General features: G+C 42.4%; 1 protein-coding gene across 8 annotated transcripts in view; it reads left to right on the top strand.

Annotated features, from left to right (window-relative positions):
- JADE1 (jade family PHD finger 1) overlaps positions 1 to 15,520 on the top strand; it is a 41,385-nt gene that overhangs the window by 11,953 nt on the left and 13,912 nt on the right. For 4 of the 8 annotated variants that reach the window (XM_061354648.1, XM_061354650.1, XM_061354649.1 and 1 more), the window contains exons 3-5: positions 7,404 to 7,486; positions 10,922 to 11,079; positions 14,745 to 14,932. In XM_061354648.1, the coding sequence (XP_061210632.1) occupies positions 7,404 to 7,486; positions 10,922 to 11,079; positions 14,745 to 14,932 (429 nt within the window). Of the gene's footprint in view, positions 1 to 7,403; positions 7,487 to 10,921; positions 11,080 to 11,515; positions 12,410 to 14,744; positions 14,933 to 15,520 lie in introns of those variants that run through there. The other 4 variants (XM_061354653.1, XM_061354654.1, XM_061354652.1 and 1 more) reach the window with 2 other exon arrangements.

The raw sequence follows: 15,520 nt of genomic DNA, 5'->3' as shown, positions 1-15,520 counted from the left end.
GGATATCCGAGTGTGTTCTTAGAGATTTTGTTTTCTGAAATCATAGGTCACTTCTGAATATTTTATTCATGAAAGATAATTGAATGAAAAATGGCTGCAGATACAGTTCTGGATTTTGAGCTTGCGTCTAAATACAGAAGAATGGTATTGGGAGAGGCTTGTGAAAGGACTTAAGATTATTGGCACCTGAAAGTGATCTTTTTTTTGTCATCTGGCAGCTTGTTAGTTTCTGTCCCTTTCCAGGTAGTGCATTACAGCAGCTACAGTAGATGTTAATATGAGCCAGGGCCACTATAAAAGCCTGATACCACCTTCTTCAAAACCTGTATTAAGTACATTAGTAATGTTTACCTCAAACTCAGTTCATGTCCTTGTTACCTGCATGGCTGGCTAGTGCCTTTGTAGTTCTTAAGCAATTGTTCCATTGTATTTCTGTTTGCTCCTCCTTTGCAAAGACTCCTCTTTATGATTCTGGGTCTTACTGTCATTAAATACTAGATACTGAAGCTGTTTTATCTTTCCTTCTCAGTCTTGACCTGACTTTTTAGCCTCATTGGTCTGCAGATCTGCAAAAGTGGTTTGTGCTGAATGTTCCATGTGCTTTGCTTTCTGGCGAGATAAAGTTGTGCAGGGAGTAGTTTCTATTTATAGCTTTAGGACATTCCTTTCACACAAATTGCTTGGACAATTGTATTGTAGGGATCTTGGGTGAAATTCAGGCTTTCCTTGATGTCAGACAGAGTTTGGTTGGTGTTCTCCATGAGTAAGGAATTAAGAGTATGATTTTCTTCACACTTTACTGGCTCCCAAGATGTTTCTTCATTTATTCGTGGAGGGGTTATCAATTCATCGTACTCCTACATGCAGAGCATCTGAGAGAAAAACTGAAGACGCTTGCAGACAAAGAGCACTTGTAAGATTTACAGGGTTTCACATCAGGTTCGAGAAATGGAAGATTTAATACTTAGGATTATGGAGAATAGTTCTGTAAATTAGATGGACGCTTATTCTATCTTTGTTAAACAAATGTTATTTTAAAGTTAAACACGTTTTGCCAATATCCATTGATCTGGCTGAATGATGGGAATCTTAGATTTAGAAAGGGCTTTTCATCCCAGTGGATTCCCATTGTGTTTGAGATGGATCCCAGAGTGCCTTCACAAAGGTTGCTGAGTACGGAACATCATTTACCATGGAATTGCAGCTGCTGCTGGCCTGAGGTGTGGCACATACTTAGCAGTATGAGTAATGCTGTGCATCATTTTATCAAAAGGAAGTGAAGAACATGTGTTGGTTTTCAGTTGGACTGGCTGGTAGGTGAGGGATGGTGATAAATAGTGGAATGTAATGTAGTTTCAGTGCAAGAATTTGGGCAAAGTAGCAAGTTTAGCGGTTACTCCTGTGCTTTTGGACAAGGGTTTTGGCATTCAGATTTGATGCTGAGTGGTCAGAACTAGCATATCATGTGAAGGTTATGTTCAGTGGGGTGGGGTGACTTTTGGTGAAGTTGTTGCTCTTTTGGGTGACTTGAAAGACTTACCTGGGATTTTAGGGTATTGCATCCGAGGAAAGGACATCACATAAACATCGCAACCATTTTGGGAGGCGTACGCCTTTCTTTACAGAACTTCTAATGTTGAATACAACTAACTACGCTGGAGTTTTAAGGCCTGACTGACAGCAGTTGTGTTACCAACGTATGAATATTAGCTCAGGAGGTGGTAAATTTGCTTTAATAACCTGTATTAACCTTGCCCTAAAATGTTGCATGTTGTTTGGTAAAACATTGCTATGATGGGAAGCCCTGGGCTAGAGAGTTAGGGTGGCACTTGGGTCTTCTGATAAAATACAGGGTGGGGTCTAGGAATTCCTCACTGTTAAAACTGTCACGTGCCTCTGCATGGCACATGTTAGGTGCGTGGTCTTTGTAATTATAAAACTCGTGTGTGCTACTGAGAAAAGGGATGATAGGAGGGAACTTCCATTGAACTGCTGTGTCAGGGAGCTGCAAAGACTGTTTGTTATGTGTGTCATATACTGAGCAATTGTGCCATGTTGTTGTAAAGCACTGCAAAGATTGTATGGATCCATGCGTGGTTCAGGAGCTTCAGTTGGGTAGTTGTCAAATGGCACTACATCTTAAGTAGAATCGGTGTTGCTTTTTCTGTTTTGATCTTGAATGAGACTATTGTGTATTAATACACTATTATATAAAGATAAGGAAGATAGATGGGCAAATTCTCCAGCAACAGAAACATGAGAACGGGAATCTGGCTGTGTGAAACGATCTTATATGTTGTGTTTGCATACATGTTCTGCGATAAGGCCTGAAGACTTCTGGACAGACAGCTCTTTTTGTACCTAACATAATGGGAAGCTGCCCTTCAAATAGTCTGTGTCTGTTTTCTTTGTGTTGGAATTTGGGTCTAGACATGGAGTTATGTGTAAGCGATATGTGAAAAGTTGGCCAGCCACTAAATGGGGAGAGTGAGCATCTATGTTTTCTCTTCACATTGCAGATTTTTCTGACGGAGTATTGGCAGCAGCCCCTAGTTTGATTCAGAGCGAGCTGAGGAACAGTATAGGCAGCTGGAAATGCCAGTGTTAAGCAGAAGTGACACCCAGACATACATCCATGTCGGGGATGTTTTGCTCTGTTGTGCTGCCTGCTGTAATGGTGTAGCAGGAGTGTATTGATGGTGGGAGAACTGCTTTCAGATGCCTGGTGATCTGAGGCTTTGAAGTGTTCAGAGGCTGGAGCAGCAGGTAGTTCTCCAAGGACGCAGCGGGGTGCCTTGCAGGTGGCTTTACAACAGCCCTGTGTATGATACCTACTAGCTGAGCCTTTTCTGCTCATGCTGAGTAGTAGATTAGTTGTGGGGTAGAATTCCCTAAGGGTTTGAATGCTTTGTTGGTCTAGAGGAGTTTTGTGTTTTGATGGACTTTTTTTTGAATCAAAACATATCCTAGATAGATCATTTAATAAATTTATAGTTAAAATTATGTTTTTCCTTCTGCAGAGTGTGTGTCCCTCCCAAATACGGAGAGCGAATTAATGGTCCTTGATTTCTTCATTATCAGGAGGTGAATGTGCTACATACGCCCTGTAGTAGAAAGAGTGTACAGTGTGAGGTATATGTAATAGCCTAGGGAAATAGGAAGTTTTCTTACTTGTGTCTTAGAAGTCGCCTTTGCAGCACCAGGAGTGTTACAGAGCTTTGCTTTTCCTGCTGTGAATTGCACCTTGTTAGTAGTCTGAGATTTCTTCTTGCTTTTTGTCTGTAAGTGGATAAATGCAAAGGGAAAACTGAGGCATAGTAAAAGTATGATCCTCCTACTGTTCTCAGCGAAGAAAACCTTTTAAAACATGTGAACACCTACGCTGTCTGAAAGGATCATACCTGTGAAAGAATAAGCATGCTCTTGGTGTCTCTCCCGAGTGATGATGGGTCTGGCTACTAGGTTCATCCTTAACTTCCACAATCATGTAACAGGATTGGCACTTAATGAGACACCTTTTATCTCTGATGTCTTGTGATAGTAGTGATGAATGCTCTAGATGTGTTTGTTTAGCTTTGTGCTTTCTAGCTGTGTACTTTTCCTATTCACTGTTACTCATGTGGCTTTTGGTAGTGTGGGCTCTCTTAACATCTCATTAATTTTCCGTCTGCTGTAGAACTCATTTCTCCCATGAGGTGTATAATGTTATCTTACAGAAGTTTCACGTCTGCCAAATCCCCGTGATTCAGCCTTCCCTTATGTTTTTTGTTATTTTACCAAAACTGGGTTTAACTGTCTTGATCTTTAGTTGTTTTTCTAGTCTTGGTTTTCTAGTCCAGTTCAAGACTAAGGCTAGTATTCAGAAAACTGTTGATGAATATAGTCATTTTGAATACTTAATGCAAGAGGATAATTTGATGAAAAGTGTCTGTAAACTTTCTAGAATAACTCGATTAAGTTCATGTGCTTTTACAAGCACAGAAGAGCTGGTTTGAATCTGTGTTTGTTTTGACCACAGTAGATTGTTCCTTCTGTACAATCCAGGAATTACTTACTTCACATATTAGACATAAAAATCAGATCATTCATCACCGAAGTGGTTATAATTGCCTATGAACTTTTTCTTTCAGTGAGGTCCCTCTTCTGGATTAAGCATGAAAATGTGGAAAGGATGCTGAAAAGACACCTAACACTCCTTTTCCTCCTGCACTTTTGATGATGTACTCAGAGTGGGTGGATTCCTTATTAATGAAAGCAGCTTTGGGTAATACAGTGGCCTGGTCCTGGCACTGTTGAAGGCAGCGATACTTTGCCATTAACTTTAATGGGAGCAGTGTTGAAAATCTGGTTTGAGATTTCCAAAGTGTTAAATTTAATACTGTTAGGGGCTGGATAGTTTACTGTCATTAGGCTAGCTCCTTCAATTCCTTGCAGTTCTGTGTCATAAATGGTGGTGGTTTGACTCTGTGAGTGCTGCCTTATAGCTGGGTTCTGTTTATTCAGTGAATAAATGTTTTCCGTATTGAAGCAAAGCTGTTGCCAAAGGTCATCTGTTAGCTATAGTTACAGATCTTAGTGGGTAGTAAAATCACAGTCCCATGAGAACTTCTTACACCTTTTTCTCCTAGTATTATGTAGAGTCATTTTACACTGCTCAGAAAAATACAACAGCTTCTTCAGTAACTTACTAAAAACATTGTATGCTTTCAGTGTGAGTTCACCAGTGTTATGCACAAGGAAACAGCTATTAGAGAACTACGTAAGAAATTATTTCTTCTGTTATTCATTGTAGGGAGTTAGTTGTCATGGAAAAAATACAGTATCTCCTGAGAAAGGCTGGCTGCATTTGAGTTGTCCCTTACACATAGAAATTTTATGTTGTGTGCTTTGGCATAGCATTTTAAAAAAAGTAATTTAAAATGAAGTTTCTGTAGTTTTGGTGCTAAGAATGGACCTTTCATGTTGCATAGGGATAGTTAATTGATTTGGTCGCCTAACCGTTGCATAGACGGACTGTGTCTAAAATAGAAGTACACATTTAAGACACTGTTTTGATGTGTAGCATCTGACTGAGTAAAGAAATGGAGAGGCCCCGTATGCTGCTTGCTTACTTGTCTTTAGCTTATGATAAATTCTCATCAGAGCTGCATTACAGCACATGGGTAAAGATCCAGAAGTACATTGTACTGCTGCTACTGCTGTAGTTTTCCCAGATGCGTGCGTTACTTGGGAACAGCTGGATTAAACCTCCAGACCCACCAGCTCATTTCCCACAGAAACTTCTGAATGAAACACCACTTTGCCAATACAGCTTGGTGTTCTTAATTCCTTGCCTTACAGGCTCTATCCCCCAGGCCCAGCAGTGTACAAAACACCCCAAACCACAGATGAATTAGAAATTTCAAGTGTCTGACTTGCTGGTGTAGTGGTCTGACTATCTGAATATCTCAGTAGCAGATGGTTAGTCAGATATTAATGTCTTGCTGATGGAAAATACCAAAACCTGCGAGAACTGAATACTGTCTGGGTGGGTATGAATGTGGTCTGTCTTCTAGCGAGGCTCTGGATTAATCACATCTGCCTAAACGTTAAAATGTTTGTATTGTTGTGGTGCAGCAAAAATCTGTTTTTCTGGCATGGATTTTAGCTGTATTTCTGACACTTTTTGAGTGCTTACACTTACTCCCCTCTGCCTTTTTTAGGTTGAGTTTGGATAAGGCTGATAGGATCCTCAGAAGCAGTTTCTACTGCTGCTTGTGGTTTTTCTTTAGTTTTCAAGGGAATGTTTAAGTGGAATGGTGGTTAAATGATCTTGGGAGTCTGGTTTTCCACACAGATCAATAAATAGCAGTTGGTTGATTCTTTCCTTCTTTTTCTTTCTTTTTCTTTTTTCCTCCTTCATAGAAATAGAAAATTATAATTGTGAGATACAGGAGCTTAGGACAAGTGACCATGACTTTTAAACAACTTTTAAAATCATCCATCACCTTTTATACTAAAATGATGGCATGTGCTTAAAATAATCTTTTTTTGTATTATTATTTCAGGAGATTTTTAGCTGTTTGCTCCGTTACCTTGCTTTAGTTCGAGCATTATGCATGTCTGTGTAACCTGTTACTCATTGCTGTGTACAGAGCAGTTTCTATTGGGGAAGATTCCTTAATGGAATCTGAAAAACTGAAAAGAGAAGACAGAAGCGTAACTATGACATAATGAATTTTTCTGATGACTTGTTACTAGCTGTGTCTTTCCAGTGAACATCTTGGGCAGTCACTTCACTTAGAAAATGATTTTTTGTTTTGAGAGCTTATCCCATCCTATGCAATCTGGTTTTGAACAGTACTCTCTGATCCCTAAGAGGTTTTCCACTGGATGACGTAAGGTGTTGTTGCTCTTATGGACTGTAGCTTACACTTTCTACTTCTACTATCTATGTGCACAGGCAGTGGACAAATGAGCAATGTGGGAAGGCCTTTGCATCTGTTCTGTTAGTCTGTATTCAGAGTTCAGTGTGTAGCTCCTAGCCTCCCTATCATATAGATGTTATTTCAAGTCCTTCATCTCTCTATTCCATGAGGATTTATTGGCTTCCCCCCCCCCCCCCCATTGCTGCTGTGTAGTTGGGAGTAGAAAATGCCTGCTGTACCTGTAAATCTTCCTGAATTAAAATCAGTTGATCGGCACAGGTATAATATACTCTGGTGTCAAAGCACTGCCTTGACAGCAGTGTGTAGGTGCTTTCTCTTTTTGCTTTTCTCCTGTTAACAATATTTCTGAAAGCTGACAGAGGCTCTGCCAAAAGGTTTCAAGGCAAAGAGGTATAATTTGTTTGGAATGGAATGAGTAATTATGCAGATGAAAATTATACAGCCACACTAAGAGATTTGCTCAGAAGAGAGAGCCGCTTACTTCTGTGGACTCTGTTTGTGTGCGCATGGCAGTGGGCTTCATTTTGAAGAGGCTTGCTCTTTGGCTGACCAAAAGAGGTATTTAGGACATTAATACGTTAGCTTGAAAGAGTACATTTCTGGCTGCCAGCATACCTTCTGGTCAGTGATTAATCTGTAGAAAGTGGTTTACTGATGCTCAGGGTACGAGATAGCTTTCTGTCAATGCTGGGGGGAAGGCTGGTAAGTGCCATGCAGCCGATGCCTCTGTAAGTAGGAAATGACAAACAAAACCAAACCAGAAGAGCAATCACTGAAGTTTACAACTGAGTAACTTTTATTTTCTGGTTCATTTTGAAAGAGTCTTTGGAGGTGTGTCTTAGGAGCCTGCCTCTAGCTTACCTTACTCATACAGTTGCACTGAAGTCAATTGGCTGCCTTAGGTGTGGGGAGAGAGCAAAGGCTTTTATTGACAGATGGCAGCAGTTTCTGCAAATGATCATTTCTGTATCCTAGGTCTGTCCACCTGGTCTCAGCATTCCAGATCTCGACGTCGGAGGACGTCGTGTTCCAGACATGAAGATCGGAAACCTTCTGAGGTATTTCTGGAATGTGATTTGCATTTTGTTACATCTATCAAGTACAGAGCCATATACATGTTCTGGTAATGGATCCATTGCTTCTGTTTTACATTTTCTTTTCTTCCTGCTACGTTTTAGCTGGCACTTTCCCCACATCCCCAACTTATTTTTTTGGCCAGGAGATGAGGGAGTTCAGCTGTTGGCACAGCCACTGCCAGCACCAGTCTCTATCTGTGAATTTTGTTACAGTCTGACACCCGTTCAGCATGGCTGTGTAGTCTTTCTTTTCTAGTCTTTTAGGCATCGGGGTTTATTTGTAGCTTGATATGTGAACAGTGAAAGTCAACATCAGGTGCATTTATCGCATAGTTGGTATTGGGTCTTGGTATGTGATCTTTGTTAAACTGCTTGTCAAACTAGAAGTCTGCTTCCTGACAGTTCTGACTTGTGTAGTGCTTTGAGGAAATCCTGTTAAGGGAGATGCAAATCTTTGAACTTTCCAGGATGGATCAGCTGTTAGTAACACATAAATGCGATCCAGTTCTTTGGAAGTATTCTTGGTGAATCTCCATATCTTCAGGCAAATACTGCGTGGCAGACTTTGTAGAGGCTGAAAGGAAAGTATTAATGTTGGGAGATGGAATTTCTTCATTTAACGTACTTGCTCAATACATGTATTTCTGGTGCATTAGTAAGTGATTGATGTTGAGTGAAAACTTGCTTTATTAATCTCCTCAATGACAGTATGCCCAAGTCACGGAGAAGAGTTTTCACATGAAGAATCCCTCTCATTGCTCAGTGTGAGCCACACCAAGTACTGGTGGTTTCCAGTCTTCTTTCTTGGTTGTTGGCTGTTAAAGACCTGTTATTTAAATTTTTCCTTTCTTCTTGGTAAATGTGGTGACCCCCTGGTGATGGGCTTGCTTTCTTCCCTTAGTTATCTCTTGTACTTCCCTTAGAAGTAGCCCCTTACACGCAGGTTTGAGAACTACCTCTGGAAAGGCCATCTGGAAGTAATTTGAGATAATTACAAATCTTGCTGCTGTTTTTTTTGTGAGCTTCTGCTTTCTCCCTGTTGCTGCATTTGTTGTCAGAATCTTTGCAGTTTTGTGCTGTTCTTTCTTGTCTTCTGAGCCTGGATGGACTTCTCATACACATCCCTTTAGCTCTGTTTCCCTGCCCCCGCTGCCTCCCTCCATTTGCATTGTCTCTGCTCACCACAGCACACTATTCTGATGAGAAGTGTGCTGGCAGGAAAGTGACACTTGCTGAACTCCCCGGGTGAAATCCTGCTCTCATTGAAGTCGGTGGCAAAATTCCATTGACTTCAGCGTGGCCAGAGTTTCACCCTTCATCTTTGAAGTGTTCAGTGCTTCTGAGAGCCAGCATTTCTGTAGGCTCTGCTTTGCTCTGGGCAGTCTGATTGCATCAGAAATTAGAGCAGAAAGAATGGTGTCACGGGGCCACTGGCCTGGGAAGAAGTTTCTTGGCTGCCAGGTGCTGCATTAGCTTGGCTTCTGAGGGAGTTTAGTGACAAATTTATCCGAGAGCCTGAGTTTTGTTTGGCTCTTGGATGCAGCAAGGTTTGTGACCCATTTTACGTTTTTAGGCTTCTTTTCATTTGATGTCTGATTGCTTTAAATCAAACCACTTAGAAGTGCAGAATCCCCTGACCCACTGTGTTTGTTCTGTGAGCTGGTTTACTTTGTGGCTTGTTTTTTATTTCTTGAGTGGAGCCTCACAGGGCTCGTAATTGGATTGTTTGAAACATTTCATTATATTTCATTACCTGCATTCTCCCTTTCCTTCATATGGTAATATTATTCTTTATTATTGGCAGTTTTTCTGAACATGTCAAGACAAATGTTAAGAAAAATGTCATGATTTTGTGCTATTTTTTGACAAAGCCAAAGTGGAAACAGAAACAGACAGAGAAGTGGGGTAGTATGTGTGTAATGGGAGGGAGGAGAGGTGCCAAAATGTGCAATGTGGTGAGGCAAATCACACTTTGAAATATTCTCAGAAGTGTAATTAACCATCAGTTTCACTGTTTCCCTGAAGTGCTTCCCAGAAATCATAGGGAATCTACTGAGGTTTCAGGTGTGTGACTACTGTATGACAGAAATGGCTGTCCTGGGAGGCTGCCTCATCAGTGCTCTGCATAGACTGGGCTCCTCCTCAGCCCTAGGCAGCTGCTGGCTGGAGCTAAGGTAGAACCATTGCTCTCCGACTGGGAGGTTAGGTCCCTTTGCCCCAGTAGCAGCACAGTAAGAGAATTTAGAAGCACTGCCCAGGTCATCTGTCTCCTCCTTTGTAACTGTGCAGCATGGGGCTGAGTGGATACAGAACGGTGGAGTCTGCAGGGGAGCTTTTCTTAAGATGTTACCTGTCCTATTCTTGGCCTGGTGTTGCTTAGTTTCTGTCAGCTGGTTGGTTTTATTTCCTTTAAATATGGCATTGAGCAGTTAAAAATGAGTGGTTGTCGAGGTGAGGAGTGGTGAGAGCAGTTGTTCTCCACAGCAGCCTTGCCTTGCAGTGAGAGCTGGAAGGGGAGAGCTGGAAGATGCATAAACAAGTGCAGGCTTGTGCTTCTGCTGCCTGTGATAGCACACTTTGTGTTCTGCAGTGCTGACACGCAGTGGCTGACCAGGTTGAAGCTGCTACAGCAGTACCACAGCATGCCTGCTACAAGAATGAATCCCTTTTAATGTCATTCTGTGGCTTGTTGGAAACAGTATCACTGCTTGTTTATGGCTGCTAACCCAAAGGCTTCCAAACATCTTGCTCATTTTAGAAGTGGATACCTTTGCAAAGACAAAGTAAACTCACAGCTGTGATGCAGAGGTCTCTGCAACTGATGGAACAACAGCACCTGTGCTGAATAATGGATTTGCCCCCACACTTCCAGTTTGGGTCTTATTTTATTGGATCTTTTTGGTTATTATTTTAAATACTTGCACAAAGAGTCATCTCCGTAGAATTTCCTCTTGTGGATAGTCATGATAGAGTCACACCTTGATTTATACCACAGAGAATTTTTAGAATTGCTTTGGATTAGTCAGAACTCCAATAATTAAGAAAAAAACCCCAAATGTTGGAGCCAAAATGAGTTTTTCTTGTGCTGCTGTTTTAAGACTCAAAGCTCCTGCAGCTTTTACTCCAGAAGGGCAGAGGTGAAAGTGGATGTCAGCTTTTAGCGTTATGCCTCCAGTGTACGGGGGGTGCCAGGACTTGTAATGGAGTTAGCTGGAAGTCATTCTATCAGTATTTTGCACCTTCGGCCACACCTTTCCCTGCAATGAAGCTAAACTTCTGTTCTGCAGCAGGCTGGGTTAGTTCACTGGTGATACAGTGACCCTTTTGCACACTGTGCTCCGTGCAGCTGTGAATCATAGAGTGTAAATATCAAATGTCGGTGTCTCTATTTTTCTCTCTTGGTCACTCTCTTTGCAGGTGTTCAGAACGGACCTGATCACTGCCATGAAGTTACATGACTCCTTCCAGCTGAACCCTGATGAATACTATGTGCTGGCAGACCCCTGGAGGCAGGAGTGGGAAAAGGGAGTTCAGGTGCCAGTTAGCCCAGGGACCATCCCAGAGCCAGTAGCCAGGTATAGTTTGAAGGAATGTAAATAAATACACATACATTTATACTAGCAGCTGTATCTACATTGCCTTGGCTTCTTGAGCTGTATTCCACAGTGCTAGAAAGGTCTTGGTTCTCGGAGATGAAGAGAACCTGCCTCAGCTTTTTGAATGATCAGAGAGGTCAAGAGTCAGGCTTGCTCTGCCTGTGTGTTAAAATGTGAATGTTAGAGAGTAATTTTTGGCATTACATTAGGATGGAGTGTGATGACAGAACCTTACAAATAGCTTCTATTTCAAGTCCAGACTTGACCTCACTCAGCATTGCCAGGAGAGCCCTTTTCTAATGCTTCTTGTGTTTAGTTCCAAGCCATAGGTTCCTTTCAAGGAACAGTTAGCGAGACTTAGGGGCTAGAGAAAACACAGCATTTATTCTGTCTGGTTTTGTGTTATTTTTTTGGTTGTTTCATTTACTACCTTAGGAAATGGTTTGCTGTGCAACATTTCAGCTGTTTTAAGAACCATCCAGATGTGCATGTAACTAAATACATTAATGTGAGATTTTCTAGCTCTTATCCAAGAAACCCTTATTTTCCTTACCTTGTTTGTTATACTTGGATACTGTTTTCTGTTTCAAATTAAACAGTTGTAAGGGCAGGAGTGTGCTGCAGTCCAGCTGTCTATTTCATGCTTAGTTGGGATTGGAGCTGGAGAAAGTGGGAAGAACAAGGATTATTGCTATTTAATTCTACTAGATCACTTTGATTAAAGTCCAGGCTGGCCTGTAGGATGTTACCAAATGACTCACCAGTGCTGATGGAGCCAGAACAGCCCGATCTCTGATACAAAGCAAAAAATAATGGATAATGCTACACTGCTTCTGCTGTCTTTAACCTTGGAGCAGGGGGACTGCAGGGGGACTGTTTAGCACTTTTGTGTTCTGTGCAGCAGCCTGCAGACCGCTGCACAGCCCCACTAGGTCTGTATAGTGAGGAACTTCACCAACACATCAGGTAGACCCTCTCCTTCCTTCTTCTTCCAAAGTATTGGAGGTGGAGGTCCAAGGAGAACTTGAGATTTTTTCCTTGTGCTGTGCAGTTTGGAACATGGGAGCATACTGTTTTCCTGCAGTGCTTGTAGTCTGCTCTACACTGACCTCAGCCAGTCCCTACATAAATGCACACACACTGGATGTGTGTGCTCAGATTGTTGTCTTCTCACCAGTTTCTCCTTCAGGCATCTCCCAAGGTTGCCGGATGGCTGGGAGACCTGTGGACTTTAGCAGAGGGAGACTGTCCAGGGGATCCCCACCCTGTATCTTTCAGGGAGGTGGTTTGGTAGCTGTATCATATCCAGGTACTCACTTAGGAGAGTTCTTCTCTGCCAGTGGCCAACAGAGATGTTGCTCCAAATTTGAGATACTAAAGGAAATGGGGAAAGGCACCACCCACAGTTGTAGGTATCAGTACAGGAGGCATCACTGTTTCTTAGCTGCTGAGCAATCTTGTATGGTGCTGCTGGAGAGCACCTGCTGCTCAGAGTGGCCCTGTGATACCTGATTGTTGTCTTGCTTGCTCCCTCACAAAATACTCAAGAGAGCTCTGAGGTGGTTGTGCTGTAGAGCTGGAGCTGTTCTGTGCCTGACTGTGGGAGGGGAGGCACATGTTCTGTGGATTGAACCAGCAATACTCAAACAGTAGCTGATGTAGAACAGAGGCAAAATACAGTACAGACAGCTGATGCCAGCAACGTATGTAATGGTGAACTAAAGGTTTTGGCTGGTCAGAGCAGCAGGTGTAGGTTCAGAGGGGTGGTGAAAGGAGCAAGTCCATGTGGTGATTGCATATAAGCATGGTCAGGAGGATAATGTAGTTGGATAGGTTTGTCGGTATGTGGCAAGTGTTGCATTTTTTACTTCTCTTGATAAGAAATAAAGAGGTGGAAGTACTTTGTTTTGAAGCCAAACTGCCTGTGCCACTAGAGTGGTATTTAGACAGCATGTGAAAGGTGCAGCCCAGAGTTTATGGTTTCTGGATGGGATGGTACTCAGGAAGGAATTTCCAGTGCACAAGATACAGAGAGCAGTGCCCAGTTCCAGATAAATTTGCTGTGAGCTGTAATAGTCCCTAATATTTTAATACTGTGCAGCATGACCAGGAACGGTTTGGGCAGTACAGTTAGGCTGGCAAGGTCATTCATATCTGTATTCTTCCACAGTTCCTTTCTGCACCTCAGAAGCCCCAAATTCAGCATTTGGCACCTGCCCACAGTTGCCACCGTATGTCAGTTTGTTATCTGAAATAAGCTAGATGAGGGGAAGATTTAGGGCTGTGCAGAAGACTAAGGTAGAGGATTTACTGTGTGTGCAGATGAAGTAGTGGCAGATCAAGGTCTGCTGGTAGTAGGAGGGGGCGTTAACATGTTGGACCTCAAATGGGGGCAGAACAGGTTGGAGGATGTCCTGCTTGTTGTGGAGCTTGGGCCATTCCCAGCAGAAAGTTGTGTGTAGATGGAGTGGTGTTATCTCCTTGCTGCTAGCATTAGCGCAACAAAGATGATCTGCGCTGGTGCTGCAGGGGCAGTCACTTGGCGCATGGTCTGTCGCTCCTGGAGGTACTGGCCTTATGTGGTGAAGTGGATTTGATCCAAACCGAATTTCATTGTGTGCAGTTAACTAAGAGAAAGTGCAGTGTCCTCTAATGAGGGAACTGTGCTGCAGGATGGAGTTACCTTACTGTTTGGAGGCAAGCCTGCTGGTAGAACAACTGCTGTCCTTTGTGAACTGGGTGGTTTTGCCCCCAGTTGCTGGCTTTACAAGGTTGTGGCATTGCAGGAATCTGACTTAGAACAAGTGATGTGTTGTAGGTACTTTACTGTTTCCTGAACCAGTGCCTGTGTTTTGTCAAACAAAAATTCCATTGGCTTGCAGCTAAAATATACTTTCATGATTGGTTGTTGGCCAGCTGGAGCTTGCACAGCCTGAGAGAAAGTAGTTTCATCAGTGGCTGATTAATATTTGCACTTGACCCAGCATGGCATTAGTGAATGTGGAAGAGGGAAATGCAGACCGAGGATACTTGGGTAAGTGGAGGTGAAGCTAGTGCAGGTTACTGATTCTCTGTGGAAAAGTCTTCTGAATTTCACAGGGATGGCAATTCCTTAGCTACACATGTGTACACACACACACACACACACACACACACACACACACACAACCCCTTCAAATGTAGCAGGAAATACTACTTTTTGTCCTTGAATTTTCATGATCTTGGTATTGTAGATTTCCAAACAGGTAATGTAGTTCAATAGATTGATTTTAAAAAAGGCTGGAAATCAGAGTTTACATCTATGTGTATAGCAATCACTACATGAATACAGTGTTCCCACTTTAGCTTTAAACAAGTGTGCATTTCAGGTAAGAGTAAGCACAACCCTATCCTCTAATCTTTCAATTTTATTTAGATTTTTGGTAACAAATTTGGTTTCTAGACAACTCCAATTAACATAACATCACCAGTCCATTATGGAAGTGTACTATACTGTTCTCCCTTAGTGAGCACGATAATTGCTTAGGTGATCAGATGTGTGCTGATGATGGTTAGTCACTTGAAAGCGAGGCAGTTTGAGTTCTCTAGAAACAAGTCTTTCAGCATCCCAGCATACCTGACATCCTCTTCCCTGTCTGTTTTAGGGTTGTGTCTGAGACGAAAGGCATCACCTTTATACGACCCAGGAAGTACATTGTTTCGTCAGGGTCAGAGCCTCCGGAGCTGGGCTATGTTGACATTCGAACCTTAGCAGACAGCATGTGTCGCTACGATCTCAATGACGTGGACGTAGCGTGGTTGCAGCTTGCCAATGAAGAATTCAGAGAAATGGGTGAGCAATGAGTGATGGTATTTGTGTGTCCTTTATTTTTAAAGGTTTAAGAACAATTTGAGGGAGGGCAGCAGTAGGAAGAGATGGGGTAGCCATGGGAAGCCACGCCTGATGTGATTAAGCCATAAGATACAAGCTTTTGTAACTGCTGAGTAGTATTTGTTTAGACCAGATCAGAATCTAACTGTATGGTTGGATTTTTTTTTTCTCTGCTGTTTCACAAGGCAGTTTTCCCAGAGTTCCCATTTTGCCATCAGGCTTCTTGAAGAGGACGTTAGACAGACCGTTGTTTCCCAGTTAGTCCTTTCCATTTACTTACTTACTTTTCTCTGTGTCACATACCCATATCATCTTTTTAGCTAGCCATGTGGAGCGCAAAGAAGGTAGACAAGGAGTCTTGGGAGGTCTGGAGAGCCTAATGCCATCCCAGCTGCACAGAGAATGAGACATTACGGAACTCCTGTAGTGATTTATTGGAGGAACCTCCTAAACCTTACTGTGCCTGTGGGCTCCAGTTAGGAAGCAGGAAGAAGAGGTGTTGCAGGAGGAGCAGCTCTTCCTTTTTCTGCAGGATAACTTGTGCATTGG

This window comes from Neopsephotus bourkii, unplaced genomic scaffold, assembly GCF_033783945.1.
Source record: "Neopsephotus bourkii isolate Nb327-2 ecotype Australia unplaced genomic scaffold, CSIRO-AGI_Nbou_v1 NB_741, whole genome shotgun sequence".
In the NCBI taxonomy this organism is placed as follows: domain Eukaryota; kingdom Metazoa; phylum Chordata; class Aves; order Psittaciformes; family Psittacidae; genus Neopsephotus; species Neopsephotus bourkii.
Note: the sequence above shows the minus strand (reverse complement) of the source record. Positions and strands in the feature narration are given on the sequence as shown.